This window comes from Nyctereutes procyonoides, unplaced genomic scaffold (assembly GCF_905146905.1).
Source record: "Nyctereutes procyonoides isolate TBG_1078 unplaced genomic scaffold, NYPRO_anot_genome, whole genome shotgun sequence".
NCBI classification, from domain to species: domain Eukaryota; kingdom Metazoa; phylum Chordata; class Mammalia; order Carnivora; family Canidae; genus Nyctereutes; species Nyctereutes procyonoides.
Genome location: NW_026575128.1, coordinates 731,019 through 746,663, shown reverse-complemented (window position 1 = coordinate 746,663; position 15,645 = coordinate 731,019). Strand labels below are relative to the sequence as shown.

At 42.6% G+C, this 15,645-nt stretch overlaps 1 protein-coding gene across 1 annotated transcript in view; it reads left to right on the top strand.

Moving 5' to 3' along the window:
* The window catches only part of CCDC30 (coiled-coil domain containing 30), a 121,597-nt gene that overhangs the window by 102,558 nt on the left and 3,394 nt on the right, over positions 1-15,645 (top strand). Inside the window, 3 exon segments of the mRNA XM_055342080.1 lie at positions 6,121-6,262; positions 9,581-9,717; positions 11,699-11,813. Coding sequence (XP_055198055.1) covers positions 6,121-6,262; positions 9,581-9,717; positions 11,699-11,813 — 394 coding nt within the window.

The window sequence follows — 15,645 nt, the reverse complement described above, 5'->3', positions numbered from 1 at the left end:
GCAAGAGCCACAAAACTGAACAGGCCTGAGGCAGTTTTATGAACCCGGTATCTAGACCAACTCTATTAATTAGGATGTAGGTAGAGTTGCTGGAGCAGAGACCCTGAATAGCAACATCTTTTGAAAGGAAAAGTTTTCTCTCCTACTTAACAGTGTAGACATAAGCAGTCTAGAAGGGGTATGGTGGCTCAGTGTAACAGGAGTCTAGACTCCTTTGTCTCGTTGCTCCAGCATCTTTAACATGTTACTCTCATCCACATTCAAGCCAACAAAAAAGGAAGAGGGGACAGCAAGGATGTTCCATTTGCCTTAAGGACACACTACTTCCATTCATGTTCTATTGGCCAGAGTTTACTCATATGGTCCCATCTAGCTGGAAGGAAAGTCAGGAAGTACAGTTCACTTTATGGGCAACCAGGTGCCCAGCTGAAAATCAGAGGGTCTATAATGACAGAGGAAGGAGAAAATAGACTGGGGACAACCCCAGCAGTCAATCACTGCCAAACACAATGACAAGCTGTATCTAGGCTGGTATGTATGTCTCTGGCCTTCAGGAATTCCAACTTCTCAGCCAGATATCTGACTAACAGCTAAGTTTGTATTTTTTTTTTAATTTCTTTATTCACTCGAGACACAGAGAGAGGCAGAGACATAGGCAGAAGAAGAAGCAAGCTTCATGCAGGGAGCCCGATGTGGAACTTGATCCTGGGACTCTGGGACCATGCCCTGGGCCAAAGGCAGATGCTCCACTGCTGAGCTGCCCAGGCGTCCCACTAACAGCTAAGTTAATCTTCTAAGGGAAAAACATGCAAATGATTCTTGTATGTACGATCAGCAAGTAAGAGAGAGAGAGCACTATTTTGGAAAATGGAGGAGTCTTACAAAAACATATTTAGGAGTAAGACATAATTTAGAAGACCACAGGACCGTCTTGGAGTAGCTCTTCTATCACAGTTTTTTTTTAAGAGATTTTTTTTTAATTTTTATTTATTTATGATAGTCACAGAGAGAGAGAGAGAGAGACAGAGACATAGGCAGAGGGAGAAGCAGGCTCCATGCACCGGGAGCCTGACGTGGGATTCGATCCTGGGTCTCCAGGATCGTGCCCTGGGCCAAAGGCAGGCGCTAAACCGCTGCACCACCCAGGGATCCCTCTTCTATCACAGTTTGACTAGAATTAGCATCTAGATAAGTCTGCTTTGCTCCTTCCCTCCCATCTGGCTCCCAGCTCTTACATAAAACAAAATATCAAACCCATACATACATGATCAATTAATTTATGACAAAGAAGCCAAGAATATACAGTGGGGAAGTGACAGTCTGTTCAATAAAGTGTTTTAAAGAAACTGGATGGCTGGGATCCCTGGGTGGGACAGCGGTTTAGACTGTCTTTGGCCCAGGCGCGATCCTGGAGACTGGGATCGAATCCCACGTCGGGTCCGGTGTGCATGGAGCTGCTTCTCCTCTGCCTGTGTCTCTGCCTATCTCTCTTTCTTCCTCTGTGTGACAGTCATAAATAAATAAAAAAAATTAAAAAAAAAAGAAACTGGATGGTTACATGCAAGAGAATAACTGGAACCACTCTCTTTTACCATATACAAAAAATTTACGCAAAGGTTTAAAGACCTTGAATGTAAGGCCTACCTACAGCTAATATCATTTCAATGGGTGAACACTGAAAGCTTTTCTATAAGTCAGTAATTCATGGGGATTAATAATTGTAATGGTGACTAGTTAATAGTTAAATTGGCATTGCATCTTTGAAGTTGCTAAGAGAGTAAATCTTAAAGTTCTCATCACAAGAAAAAAATTTATCTTATGGGGATAGATGTTAATTAGATTGTGGTGATCATTTTGCAATTATAAACTTTTCAAATCCTCATGTTATATACCAAAAATTTAATATAAAGTTGTATGTCAATTATACCTCAATTTTATTCTTTTTAAGATTTTAGTTTATTTATTTGAGAAGAGAGAGAGTGAGCATGAGCAGGAGGGGCAGAGGTGAGGAGGGAGAATTTCAAGCAGGACTCCTGCTGAGCGAGGCCAACCCAGGGTCTCATGACCTGATGAATCGTGACCTGAGCCAAATCCAAGAGTTTCCAACACTTAACCAATTGAGCCACCCAGATGCCCCAATTATACCTCAATTTAAGAATAATAAAATTTAATTTAATTATTAAAAATTAAAAAATAGATTTCTTACTGGGAAAAATCAGCAGTGTCTGGTTTGCTTGGCCTTGCTGATATTTTAGCATTCTTCTCTGTAGAAGTAACTTCCTTCCATGTCAGGAGGTCCCTAGAGCACCCTCGGGTATGGTGATTCATCGAGACTCATAGCACTCAAAAAAGCTGTTATACTCATGTTTATGGTTTGTATTACAGTGAAAGGATACAGATTAAAATCAGCAAAGGAAAAAGGCACATAGAGGCCAGAAGAGACAAGACACAAGCAGCCTTCCCGTGGTCCTCTCCCACTAGAGTAGATAGGACAGTACATAATCCTCTCTGCAATGACGCATGACAACATGTATGAAGTATTCCCAAGCACAGAGACTCACCTGGGCCTGACATCCAGAGAGTTTATCAGGGGTCTGTCACATAGTCATGGAGTGCCCCAATGATTAACCTTAACTACTCAGTCTCTAGTTCCCCTAACCCCCAAGGTCAAACTGACACAGCACAGCCCAGGGCCCTAGCTGAAGAAAAATGCACTCACCATCAATCATACTGTTAGCATAAAATATTGGTGTGGCCCCAGGCCACAGGTAAACAAAGATGTCGTTACCAAGCAGGATATTCCAGGGGCTTAAAGGTTGTCTCCCAGGAGCCAGTCAAGGAATGTGAAGGGTTTGGATACCTTGGTCCACGGAGTTAACTCCTGCACAGCCTCTGTCTGCTGACTTCATAGAGTATGGAGATAGGCTGCACAAATTTGCTTTAAAATCAAACAAGGGTGCAGCCCGGGTGGCTCAGCGGTTTATCGCCTCCTTCGGCCCAGGGCGTGATCCTGAAGACCTGAGATCGAGTCCCACGTCGGGCTCCCTGCATGGAGCCTACTTCTCCCTCTGCCTGGGTCTCTGCCTCTCTCTCTCTCTCTCTCTCTCTCTCTCTCTCTCTCTCCTCTCTCTCTCTCTCTCTCTCTGTGTGTGTGTCTCATGAATAAATACATAAAAATCTTTTCAAAAAAATCAAATCAAATCAAACAAGGTTTTTAGTTACCTTCCCTTAAGTTAGGGCTTCCCCCCAGTTTAAGTATCAGAGGTAAGATCAGATAGTCAAAATGTGAAAACTGCCTGCCACCCCCGGCCTGACTGGCTGTGTCCTCTAGTGCCTACAGGGACCAAGAGTAGCTTTCTCATTCCTTAAACACATTTTGTTTCAGTTAAAATGCCATTACCCAAATGTCTAGGCATTCAGGGGAGTCAGGGGCTATAGAGACCGTTAGAATAGTTTTTAAAAAGATTTTATTTATTTGAGAGAGAGAGAGAGAGAGAGAGAGCATGAGAGATCAAGAGAAAGAGTGTGAGAATGAGTGGGAGGGGGGCGGGGGGTGGAGAGGGAGAAGCAGACTCCCCACTGGGCGGGGCTCCATCCCAGGACCCTGGGATCATGACCGGAGCCGAAGGCAGATCCTTAACCGACTGAGCCACTCAAGCACCCCCCATTAGAATAGTTTTTGTTTGTTTGGAGTAGTGTTCGTTGCTTTGTTTTTAAGATATCAGGATGTAACTGACTGCAAAACAAAACACAACCAAAACAAAGCAACCACCTGACACATATTTAGACCAAAAATCTTTTCTCCTTTAACAAGAAATCTCAAGGAATGTGAATGTCGAGATGGCTTCAGCTGCTCAGTGTCTCTAAGGACCAGGCTCTTTCCTTCATTCGCTCTGCTGTGCTTGGTGGGTGGGCACGTTCGTCTTTAGGCTTGTCCCATCGTGGTTACAAGGCGGTGACTGAGGCTGCAGGTCGCACAGCCTCAGCACAAGGGCAGCGAGGGCGGAGAGGGATGGTTTCTCAAGTTCCTAGAAGTGTCCAGCAGGCACACCTTCTCACAAGCCCACCCCCCTGTCACACACACACAGCTGGGGCCCACCCACCTTTCTTGAGATCAAGGACTCTCTGTGGACACCTAAATGAAATCTGGCTTTGGTTAGCAGGAAAGAAGAAAGGCTCCATACCTGCAGACCGTATAGCCTGCCACAAGGGGTCTGTTTATAATGAAATGGAAGCGGTAAGGGGCTCCCTCCCAAATATGTCCAGGGCTTTCCCTCAAGCTTTAGTCTGCATTAGAATCCCCGGAGGACTTGCTAAAACACTGATCCACCCCCAGAGTTTATGATTCTGTAGTTCTGGGATACAGCCTGAGACTTTGCATTTCTAACAAGTTCCCAGGTGATGCCGATGCTCTCAGTCAGGACACAGTTTGAGAATCACTGCTGTAGGCTTAGAGAAAACTCAGTTTAGGAACGTGGGCTGCAGCCATGGTTCTCATGGGGCAGTGGTTTGCCTCCCCGGACAAGGGAACATTTTGCAACGTCTGGAGATATTTGGGGTTGTCACACGGTAGAAGATACTCCTGGCATATGGTGGGTCGAGGCCAAGGATTCTGTGTAAGCATTCTACACACCACAGTACAGGCTTCCACAACAACGAATCACCTGGCACAGATTGTCAACAGGACAGAGGTCGAGAAACACTAGTTTAGAGTGATTTTGTGTTATCAGACCTAATGGGTTCAAAGTAAGATATCTCCTCAATTTTTAATTTGAAGAGGTGCTTCTTGAATAACCATATCCTTATTTGGAAAGCACAGTCATCTTCAAAGACGCTTGCCTAGTTGGGGTATCCGGGCTTTAATCTATTTTCTTGTTTACTCAGATTAGCTGTTTATAGTAGCTTGAAATGGTAATGTAGATTTTTGTCCTTCTTTTAAAAAACAGTTTATTGATATAATTAACATACCATACAGTTCACCCACTAAAGTGTACAATTCGGTGGCTTTAGTTGTACATCCATCACCACAATCAATTTTAGAACATTTTGTTACCCCCAAAAGAAACCTTTTAGCCATCCCCATTTTCCCTCCCTGCCCCCAACCGTAGGCCACCAGGAACCCTCTACCTTTGCCTGTTCTGGACATAGAAATGCAATCATATGATATGTGGTCCTTTGTGACTGACTTCTTCCACTTAACATAATGCCTTCAAGGTTCATCTGTGTCGTAGCATGGATCTGTACGTTGTCCCTTTTGTGCCAGAATAATGTTCCATTGTACAAATATACCATATTTTGTTAATCCATCCATCAGTTGATGGTCTTGGGTTGTTTCCACCTTTTGACTATTGTGAATAGTGCTACTATGAATATTCATATACAAGTTTTCACATGGATGTGTTTTCATTTCCTTTCTCTTGGGGGTGGAACTGCTAGGTCCCAGGGCTCTTTGTTGAACCATTTGAAGAACTTTCAGGCTTTTTCCAAAGAGGCTGCACCGTTTGACATTCCTACCAGCAGTGTTTGAGAGTTCCAATCTCTCTGCATCTTTCCTAGCACTTGTTGTTTGTTTTATTTTAGCCAGTCTAGGGGGTGTGGAGAGGTATCCCACTGTAGCTTTGATTTACATTTCCTTAATGGCTAATGATGTTGAGTATCTTCTCATGGGCTTGCTGGCGGTAAGTTTGATTTATGTCGGAATCTGAGTTAGAGTCTTGAGCAGAGACCTACGTAGAATTGGCCTTCAGAAGTCCAGACTCAGGCAAGGACTGAGAGCGGACTCAGTTATCGGAGGTTGAAGTGGGTTTATCACTGTCCAAGCATATAGCCAAGAACTAGGAACTCAACTACTGATTCCATGGAGCAGGAATCAGAAATAGATGTCAAAGAGTTTCCTGGGTTGGGGGTGACTAAAGCTGCTGCTATTTAGGAGATTACCCTTGGTCCATTCCCCTACCTTGGGGGCCAGAAGTCCTACAGATGTGAGGCAGGACAAGTATCCACATCTGGTGGCAGGCCTCAAGAAAGCAAGAGAAGGAAACCTAAGATAGGTGCGTACTGAGGAAGCAACATAAACTTTCACTCTGCTCAGCTGCACTTTGTTTAAATTTACTTTTATAGGAACTATAATGAGAAACATCAGCACCACAAAGCCAAACTTCGCAGAGTTAAGGACCGTTTAGTTCACGAAGTAGAACTACGAGATAAGAAAATTGAAAAACTGGAACATGAAATCAGAATTCTGCATCAAGAAAAGGAAACGGTGAGCAGAAATGTTGAAGAGCTCCCTGATGTGCTGTGGCTCGGCTCATTCGAGAAAGTCCCCTTCTGCTTTAATTATCTTGCAATCTTTTCATACCCTAGGTTCTCATTTCTTTCCCTTGCACCTTCTTTCGGTGTAATTCTGCCAAAAAAAAAAAAAAAGTAAGACTCATGGTGTCGCTAAAACGGATCAGACACTGAAAATACCGTGCCCTTCCGACCCCAATCAGTGTCTTGTTTTCAAATGAAAATGTCTTCTCTTAAATGCATCAGCAGAGACTTCCAAAGGACCCTCAGTAACTCATTCCTACTTCATATTGCGCTCAGTTTCCATCGAACTTCTGCCAGTTTTAAATGGCAGAGGAAGTGGGTGACTCGTGTTCCTTTATCAATGCTTGTGTAGTGTCTCTAGGCTTTTTTTCTCAATACTCATGGCTGCTTCATCCTTGTCCCATTGCCCCTGTGACTTAGTGGTAGGCAGGAAGAAAATGACACAGATGGCATGGAATCAGCTGCAGAATGGTCTGGAGATCATTAAGCTATGTGAATTCAAAGTGGAGAGCCAGTAATGTTTTCCCTTCTTGAGATCCTTAGCCCATCAGAATTTTGAAAACTCTGTGCTTGCTCCTAAAATACTCATTGCTATGTGTGTGCCAAGGATCCCGAAAGAACTCATGCAGTTTCAGTCATTCCATGGGCTATTATGGGATGGTTAAGAATTCTAGACTACACACAATAAAACATTTTTGGATTATAACAGATGGGTCACCAGTGTTTAAAAAAAATCCTCCTGATACTCCACGCTATAGTGAGAAAGGAAAATAAGTTGGATTTTGCTGTATCCTTCTATTTGGGCACGAAATTGTCAAACTTTTAAAGACTCAGATCTAGGTTAGACTCACAACTAGGAAAAGTACACAAAAGTATACAGATGAAAGTAGCAATCCTGGTTCATGGGCCCACCAGAAATATCAGCCTACTTCTGCATTGCCACGTTCTTGTACTGCCTGCCTTCCACTCCTAGGGTTACATGACAGAAACAGCCTCCTACTTTCAGCAGGCATGTTTACTTTCTTCCTGACTGTGCTGGGTTAGAGAGCGTCCTCCACAAACTTGTGTCTCCCCAGAACCTCAGAATGTGCTCTAACTTGGAAATAAGGTCTTTGCGGGTGTAATTAGTTAAGATGAGGTCATAGTGGATTAGAGTTGGCCTCAAATCCAGTATGACTGGTGTCCTTATGAGAAGAGCCAGCACATGTAGACACACACAGGGGAAGAAGACTGCATGATAGTGGAGGCAGCTGTTGGGGTGATGCAGCTACACCAGGGAGCACCAGGGACTGCTTGTAAGCACCAGAAGCTGAGAGAGAGGCAGAAGGAACTAACCCAGCCAACACTCCCAGGTTTAGACTTGTGGCCTCCGGACATGTGAGAAAAACAGGTCCTATTGTTTTAAGCCATCCAGTTTGTGGTAATTTGTTACAGCAGCCCTGGGAATCTGACACATCTACCCAGAGAACAACAGATCTCCAGGAAATACTCTGGATATGGCAAATATGCAGAGCTAAGGAAGGGCAGTTGGTCCCTTTGCCTACTGCCATTGAAGGGTGCTGTGGGTTTTGGCCTTAGACGCAAAATCTTGACTTGCCACTGAATAGTTCTGTGACCTGGCACAAGTCTCTGGGTATTGTTTTCCATCATGAAATGCCAGAACTAATCCCCACCTCATAAGGCTTTTGTGCAGTTAAAATAGGAAATGCCATAGAGTGGCACCTGACACAGACAACTATACATAGATGTTATTTTCTTCTCTCTTGGTATACGCTCTCTTAGAAACATGTTAATTGGTATATGCAAGTTCACAAGAGAAATTGTTAATAGAATAGGAAATACTAATGCCACAGTGGTACAAACCTGGAGGTCCTGATTTTACTTATTTCAGGGCCCACGGACCAGAGCTGGGCTCACCTTCCAATCACCAAGTCTCCAGAAAGTAATGCCGCTTTTTTTGGACTTCATTCCTTTAGCCTTCTCTTTATACAGTGAGCCTGTTGAGTCTCTTGCCTGTTGTAAACATCCAAATCAAATTTCTCCAAATATTTTATCCTTTTATTAGAGTAGATGTCCGATTTTCTGGTTCAAAGAATAAGGCATTTCCAAAGGGCAGAGTTTCAGGAGCCTGCCCCATCCAGATTCCTTTCTAATCCAGTTGTAACTGCAGAGTATTATCAGTGGGATGACTGCTTCTATTCTCAATCCTTACCAAAAACGTACTTAAATAAGAGCAGACAAGACTATTGTTAGACATTGAAGGGTCCTGGCTGCGGGACTTTAAAATCTGGAGTGGTTTGTTTCAGAACATAATGTCATATCCTTTCTTACAATTCTTGAATAATAGATGGAGTCTTTTCTGGATGATCTATATCGGTGCCTTATTTAAAAGATAGTAAGAAAGTTGCCCCTCTTAACTCTATGATTCACCATCTGCCAGCAGCTCATTATTCTCTTCCCATCCCCACTCACTCCTGCCTTTGGCAGGTAGGGAACAAACACAGAAGGGTGAAGGCACTTACCAGTGACAGGTCATCACTGATGTGAAAAGGGCAAGTCTACACTTTTGAGCTTCTGAACTCCTCACCAACAGTGATATTTATTAATATCCACTGACTCTTTCAATATAAAAACATTAGTATTTTTTCACAAGCTACCCTCCTTTATCATTTTAGCTATAGCTTCGCTAGCTATTGCTTTTTGGGAAATTGTTGGTAGGAAATGAAACCTGGTGTCAAGCTAGAAGTCTCTTTGGGCTGATCTCCACAAAGATATTCTCAGTAGCTGGCTTACCTGCTTGATTTGCCAAGCCAACTAAGATCCTGATGCTGGTTGCCAAGTTTGAGGGCTAAATTCCCATCTCTTCTCTTTGCCTAAGACTATCACCACATTGCAGATGGAGATGTGTTATAAGGAAAAATGTCAAACTGGAGCTTTAGGGGATTCAGTTGTATTTGTTAGTGATTTGATACCCTGTGATATTAGAATATACATGAAAAAAAATAGAATATACATGAAAGCCTTGGGATCTTCCTGGAAGTTGAGTGCTCAGATATTTTTAACTGTTAGCCAGAAGAATGATTAATTGTTAAAAAAAAAAAGCAGGACCTAAAATGACCAAAATCAACAAAAGAACTATATAGCTGGCAACATCAGCAAATAGGTGAAGACAACCTAGGGGGCAAGAGAGGAAAAATAGAAAAAGGAAATTTGCTGTCCATTTCGTAATTCTTCCTCCTGCAGTAACGAGGGGCTTTATGATCTCTAGGATAAGGCATTCCGGGACCAGGTCATTGCTCAAAATGATATACTGCTCCTAGAGAAAAGGAAACTTCTGGAACAATTCCTAGACCAAGAACAATTAACCCACAGCAACAAATGCGTAATATCTTCAGTTGAGAACAGGTAGGTGCGATCCTGCCTGAGGAGCCAGTGAATTCTCCATAGAGGTTTCTCCTTCACCAAAGAGCACAGAATTAGGGCAAAGAGAATGGGTTGATCTTAACACATAGAGTCACCAATAATAGCTATAGTGATGACATTTTGGGGGCGTTTACTATGTGCTAGGCACTGATGTAAGTTCGCTCTCTCACCAAGCCTCACACCAATCCACGAGGAATGCTCTGGGATTAGCCTTAGTTTATAGGTGAGAAAGCTAAGGTCCAGAAAGGTTTGGGAGCTCAGGCAGCTTGGTCAGTGACACAGTAGTGTGTGAACCTCAGTAGCTTGGCCCTACAGCCCACAGTCTGTGGGGAGATCTGTCCAGTAGCCTGGAACTCTCCTTTCTGCTATTGTGGACACACACTTCTCCAGGCAGGCCTGGGGAGTCTCTGATTATCTCTTATTATCTGTGTCTCGCCTTGAATATACTCTATATAAGCCACTGCCCTTCTCAAACTATGTCATTGATTCTGACATTCCCAACACAACTGACTTATTACCCGTGCCTTAACATTAATGATGTTCTCATCTTACCCTCCTAAAGACACACTCTGGCCATCTGGATTGGACTTGTATGTTTTACTTACAAGAGTTACTTACAGTTACTTACAGTTTACTTACTCCAGAAACTGGAGTAAGTTTCTTCTACAGGGTGCTTCTTCCTTTTACAGATGAGAAAACTGAGGCTCAGGTTTGGTAATTTGCCAAGGATCACACAGCTAGTAAGTGGCAGAACCAGAACTCAAACACAAATCTCCAACCCACACTGTTGTATCCTCATGTGTCCCAAATAAACCATGGCCCTGGATAGTGAGCCTGGAATATTGGTTAGGAACTCAGGCTTAGAAGTCTGAAAGATCTGGATTGGCATCTCAGTTCTACGACTTTCTGGTTTTTATGTCTTTAAACAAGTTGCTTTTTTCTGGGCTTCAGTTTCCTCATCTGTAAAATGGGCTCCATAATGATAGTGATTTCATGGAGTTGTTGTGAGGATCGAATGAGCCAATACATGAGCGGTTTTAAGTGTTTACTCTGTGGGTGGTTACAGTGCGTAACACACGGTAAGTACGTGGTAAAAGGTTGCTGCTACTACTGCTGCTCTACTTCTACTATTACTACTGCTATTGCTGCTGCTACCACTACTGCTACTGCTGTTGCTGCTGCTGCTACTATTACTGCTGCTGCTGCTATTACTCTGTTGCTACTATTACCGCTACTAATGCTGCTACTATTATTAATACTACTGCTGCTTCTACTACTATTACTACTGCTGCTATTACAACTGCTGCTGCTACTACCACTAATGCTATTACTACAGCTGCTGCTGCTATTGCTGCTACTATTATCATTACTGCTACTGCTGCTGCTACTACTGCTTTTAGTACCACTACTACTGCTGCTACTACCACTACTACTGATGCTGCTGCTATTACTGTTACTGTTACTATGGCTGCTGCTGTTACTATTATTATTACTGCTACTGCTGCCACTACTAATACTAGTGCTGCTACTACTACTATTACTACTGCTTCTGCTGCTACTGCTGCTGCTCCGCTACTGCTACAAAAGTATGGGAGAACTGCATGAGATTAGAACCAGAAGCAGGCTGTGTAGCTACAATATTTGAAGGGATGCAGAGTCTCTTGTTTCAGTCCCACCCCTAAATGGGACCATATCCTTCATCACATTTCTCTAGGGCTAGAACTGTGCCTTCCACACTCTTGCATATGGTATGTCTCTGTTCTCAATATGTTTTTAGTGACTATGTATGGTCCAGAAGCTTATTAGTTTCTACTTGGTCTTGGAACATGGTGGGAATCATTCTGCCAAACATAATCTAGGCAGTGGGCTAGGACCCAGAGCTGGTGGGAAGTGGGACATAGTGTTGAGTTTTAGTAATTATACAGAAAGTTTCAATTATCCCTCTGATCTATCCCATTCTTAGAGTCTTTCTTCTGGATCAAGAAAATAAGCAATTGCGGGAAATCAGCCTCCGGCTTACACAGCACGTTGGCTTCTTAAAGCGAATCATAAAGAGCATGCAGATTTATGAAGAAAAGGTAAGATGTGTGCTTTTGCGTGTCCTTCATATGAAGCCTAGTTGCCAAGGTTATTGTGTTGTCTCTTCCATTCATCTTTGTTTTTAAATGTATTCCTTTTTAAAAAAAAAAAGATCTTATTTATTTATTTGTGAGAGACAGAGAAAGAGAGAGAGAGAGAGAGAGAGGCAGAGACACAGGCAGAAGGATAAGCAGGCTCCATGCAGGGAGCCCAATGTGGGACTCGATCCTGGGATTCTGGAATCATGCCCTGGGCTGATTTGCTAAGTACTTTGCTAAGTGCTCAACTGCTGAGCCACCCAGGTGTCCCTTCCCTTCATCTTCATGTAGCTGTAGGCTGCACTTGGCGTCATAGTGGACTGTGGCAAAGAGGCTCATTGGCTGCACCAGAGCAACAGACTCTGAGACTCCTCTTGGCCAACTTTGCTCTTTATTAGGTCAGCTTGGGACCCAAACTCATGGCCTTGAGATCAAGGCCCAAGCTAAGATCAAGAGTCAGATGCCCAACTGAATGACCCACCAAGGCACCCCTGGGTCAGCTTTTAGTAAACACTCTCCCCCTACATTATCCCAAAGAGATTTGTACATGTCTCATAGCTTTTTCCTTAGCACTATATCATCATTGCCTTTTTTCTTCTCTCATTAACTCAGCAGTGAGATCCTGAAGGGCAAGTATTGTATCTCATCTGTCATTGTATCTATAGACAGGTGCTCCATAAATATTTGAGAATGAATGAATTTAAATATTCTCACATGTATGCCTCATTCTCAAACCTGTTTGCCATGGATTATTCTAGCCCTGAGAAATGAGCAGTCTGAGGCTCAGAGAGGTAAATGGAGATAGTCTGGTCTGGCAATGAGTCAAGCCTGAGGAGAACCCTGGAGTCAGAGAAAAGCAATTAACGTACAGAAATCCAAGTAGACAAGTAGCAGAGTCCAGACAGCTGTGGCAAATAGTATAGGTTCAGAGAAGGTCCAGAGTCTGGCTGGTCAATGTGTCAGCAAAAGGGACTTCAGTGAACAGAGTTGCATTCTGAATCCAGGATGCAGAGGCTGCTTGCTTTCTCCCCTGGTTTATATCTTCTGCTAGATGTTTCTTCCCAAGATATTTCATGTAGATTCTGTTTGTTGGGTACTATTGGTATGAGCATAAGACCCACATCTGATTTATTCTCAGAAAGGTGATTATTTCTGGGGTCCCTGCGTAGCTCAGTCAGTTGGGCATCCAACTCTTGATTTCAATTCAGGTCATGGTCTCAGGTTTGCAGGATCAAGCCCCATATCAGGTTCCACACTCAGAACAGAATCTGCTTGGGATTCTCTCTCTCTCATTCTCTCTCTCTCTCTCTCTCTCTCTCTCTCTCTCTCCCTCTCCCTCCATTCCTCCCCCAACTTCTTGCTCTTGCTCACTCTCTCTCTTAAATAAATAAACAAAATCTTTTTTAAAAGAAAGGTAAAAAAATTTTTTAAAAAATAAAATAAAGGTAATTATTCCTAAGGCATATGAGTTGTTTTGTAGATTTTGTCAAAAGTAGAACTGCCAGATTATGGGCTTGATTTCCAACAGTTTATGTTTTTGCTTGAGCTACAACTGTTCTCAGTTGTCTAGCCATTCACAGTATACTTATTCATTCAGAACTATGCTAAATCCTAAGAATATGAAGATAGACCCTGTTTCTCGAAATCTTTAGTTAAGTAGAGAAGGACAGACATACATGAATAAGCATTATATAGTCTTATAGGTACTGAGTTAGAGCCTTAATGGAGTATATACTAGGACCAATAGCTTTGATTGCCACCATATTATGCTCAAACAAGATAAGAAATGTGACATGGGTCAGGACTACAGTATATCAAACTCCACATTTCATGTGGAACAAAAGTACCAACTGGTAACATCTTCATATATGTTAAAACAACTCCAAAATTGTTTTTAAGCTTAGAATCTTAAGAATCTTCCACTTCAGTCCCCTCATTTTATACGGGAAGGCAATGAAACTCGAGAGAGGTTAATGTTGTACCTGAGTCACACAGCTACTGCTGACATTTCCCACGTCTCTTGATTCTCAATGATTGAGTATCATACTACAAACAGATCAGATATAGAGATCAGACATATCCTAGATCTCCTCTTTCCTTGCAACACCTCAGAGACTAAAATGGTGAGAGTCTGACATTTATTGAGTGCTTGCTATGCGTCTGGTACTTTGCTAAGCATTTTATGTACATTATCTCTTTTAATCTACAAAATAACCTTGCCATTTTCACAGCTTAGGAAATTGAGCTCTAGTGAGGTGAAGTGACATCACTGCCCAAGGCATATCGCTAATAAATAGAAGAGCAAGGACTGAAACCAACTCTCTCTGTTCTTAGCCGTTACCTCGTAATACCCCACGTCTACTGTTTCCCATTTGGGGTATTGGCATAACTGGAGACATAGGCTGGTAAGAGACCATGTTGCTTCCTGCATTGTAATCCCATCTTTCTCTCTTTTGGGTTGTAAACTCCATGAGAGCAGGAGCTATGTTCACCGTGTTATCCTCCATATCCCAAGCACTTAGTACCTGGGTTACAGCAACAATTTCACTCATCTCCTTTCACTCTTCCCTCGTAATCTGTCCTGCCCATGCCTCCAGAGTAATCTTAATGAAACACTGCCTGCCTTCGTAGTTCTTCATCTCACAGAGTTTCAGAGACTTGCTTTGTCTATCAGATAAAGTTCATTCAACAAATATTTATTAGGCATATAGAGTGTGCCAGGTTTCACACCGTCCCCCTTGTGGTTTGGATATGGTGATGTACAAGATACAGTGTTTGTGCTCCCTGCACTCAGCCCTAGTGAGAGTGAAAGTCATATCTACCATATACTGTGATAAGCACCTCAATAGCGGTAGGCCCAGAATGCTGTGAAAGCAGGTGGAATGGCATCTAGACCTGTCTGGGGTAGTTAGGGAAGGCTTCCAGAGTTGTTGATGTCTAAGCCAGAAGAACTGAAGCCACACAGGAACTTCCCATGGTCCAAATAACTTTCTGACATCAAACAAACTTGATCAAATGAAACAGATCTATTTGCTGTTTCACCCAAAGCTCTGAAGTTTCCTCCCTCTGGATCATATATTTTCCTTACTTGGAAAGACATATCCCATCTTCCTGGCTTTTGTCTTTTGAAGTCCTTTTGTTCTATTAGTCTATAGCCAGAGGGGTCTTTACAAAATATAATCTGAGTTTATGACTCAAAGCTATTCAATGACTTAACACAGTCTCGTTGATAAAACCCAAATTTTCCAACACAGTCTTCATATTCTCCACAACCTGGCCTCTGCCACTCTCACCCTTCTTATCTCTCATTGGTTCCCCTCTCCACTCTAGGGTTCCACATTGTACAGGTCTTTGAATTCTATATTCTATCAGTTTTAGGCTCTTCTAGGAAACCCCTCTCCCTCCACTGCCTTCTCCCATGACTTCCATCCACCAGATTTTCTCTTGGCTTGTTCCTACTGTCCCTCAGAATTCAACTAAATATCTTCTCTTCCATAAAGCTTTTTCTGAATCCTCCCCTCTCAAAATATGGCTTTGTGTCCTTGATATATTTTCTCAAAGCACCTCATGTCTCAAATCCCAGCTCAGCATTTTACTAGCTGTGTGAAGAAAGGAAACCTAATTCACTTTCTAGTTCCCTAATCTGGGAAAATGTAGTAATAACACTCAAAGGTGGTTGTTCCACACCAAATTCTGTATATAAAGACTTAGAGCAGCATTATTGATAATAGCCAAGAAGTAAACAATCCAAATGTCTATCAGATGATGGATAAAATAAAATGTGTTATATCCA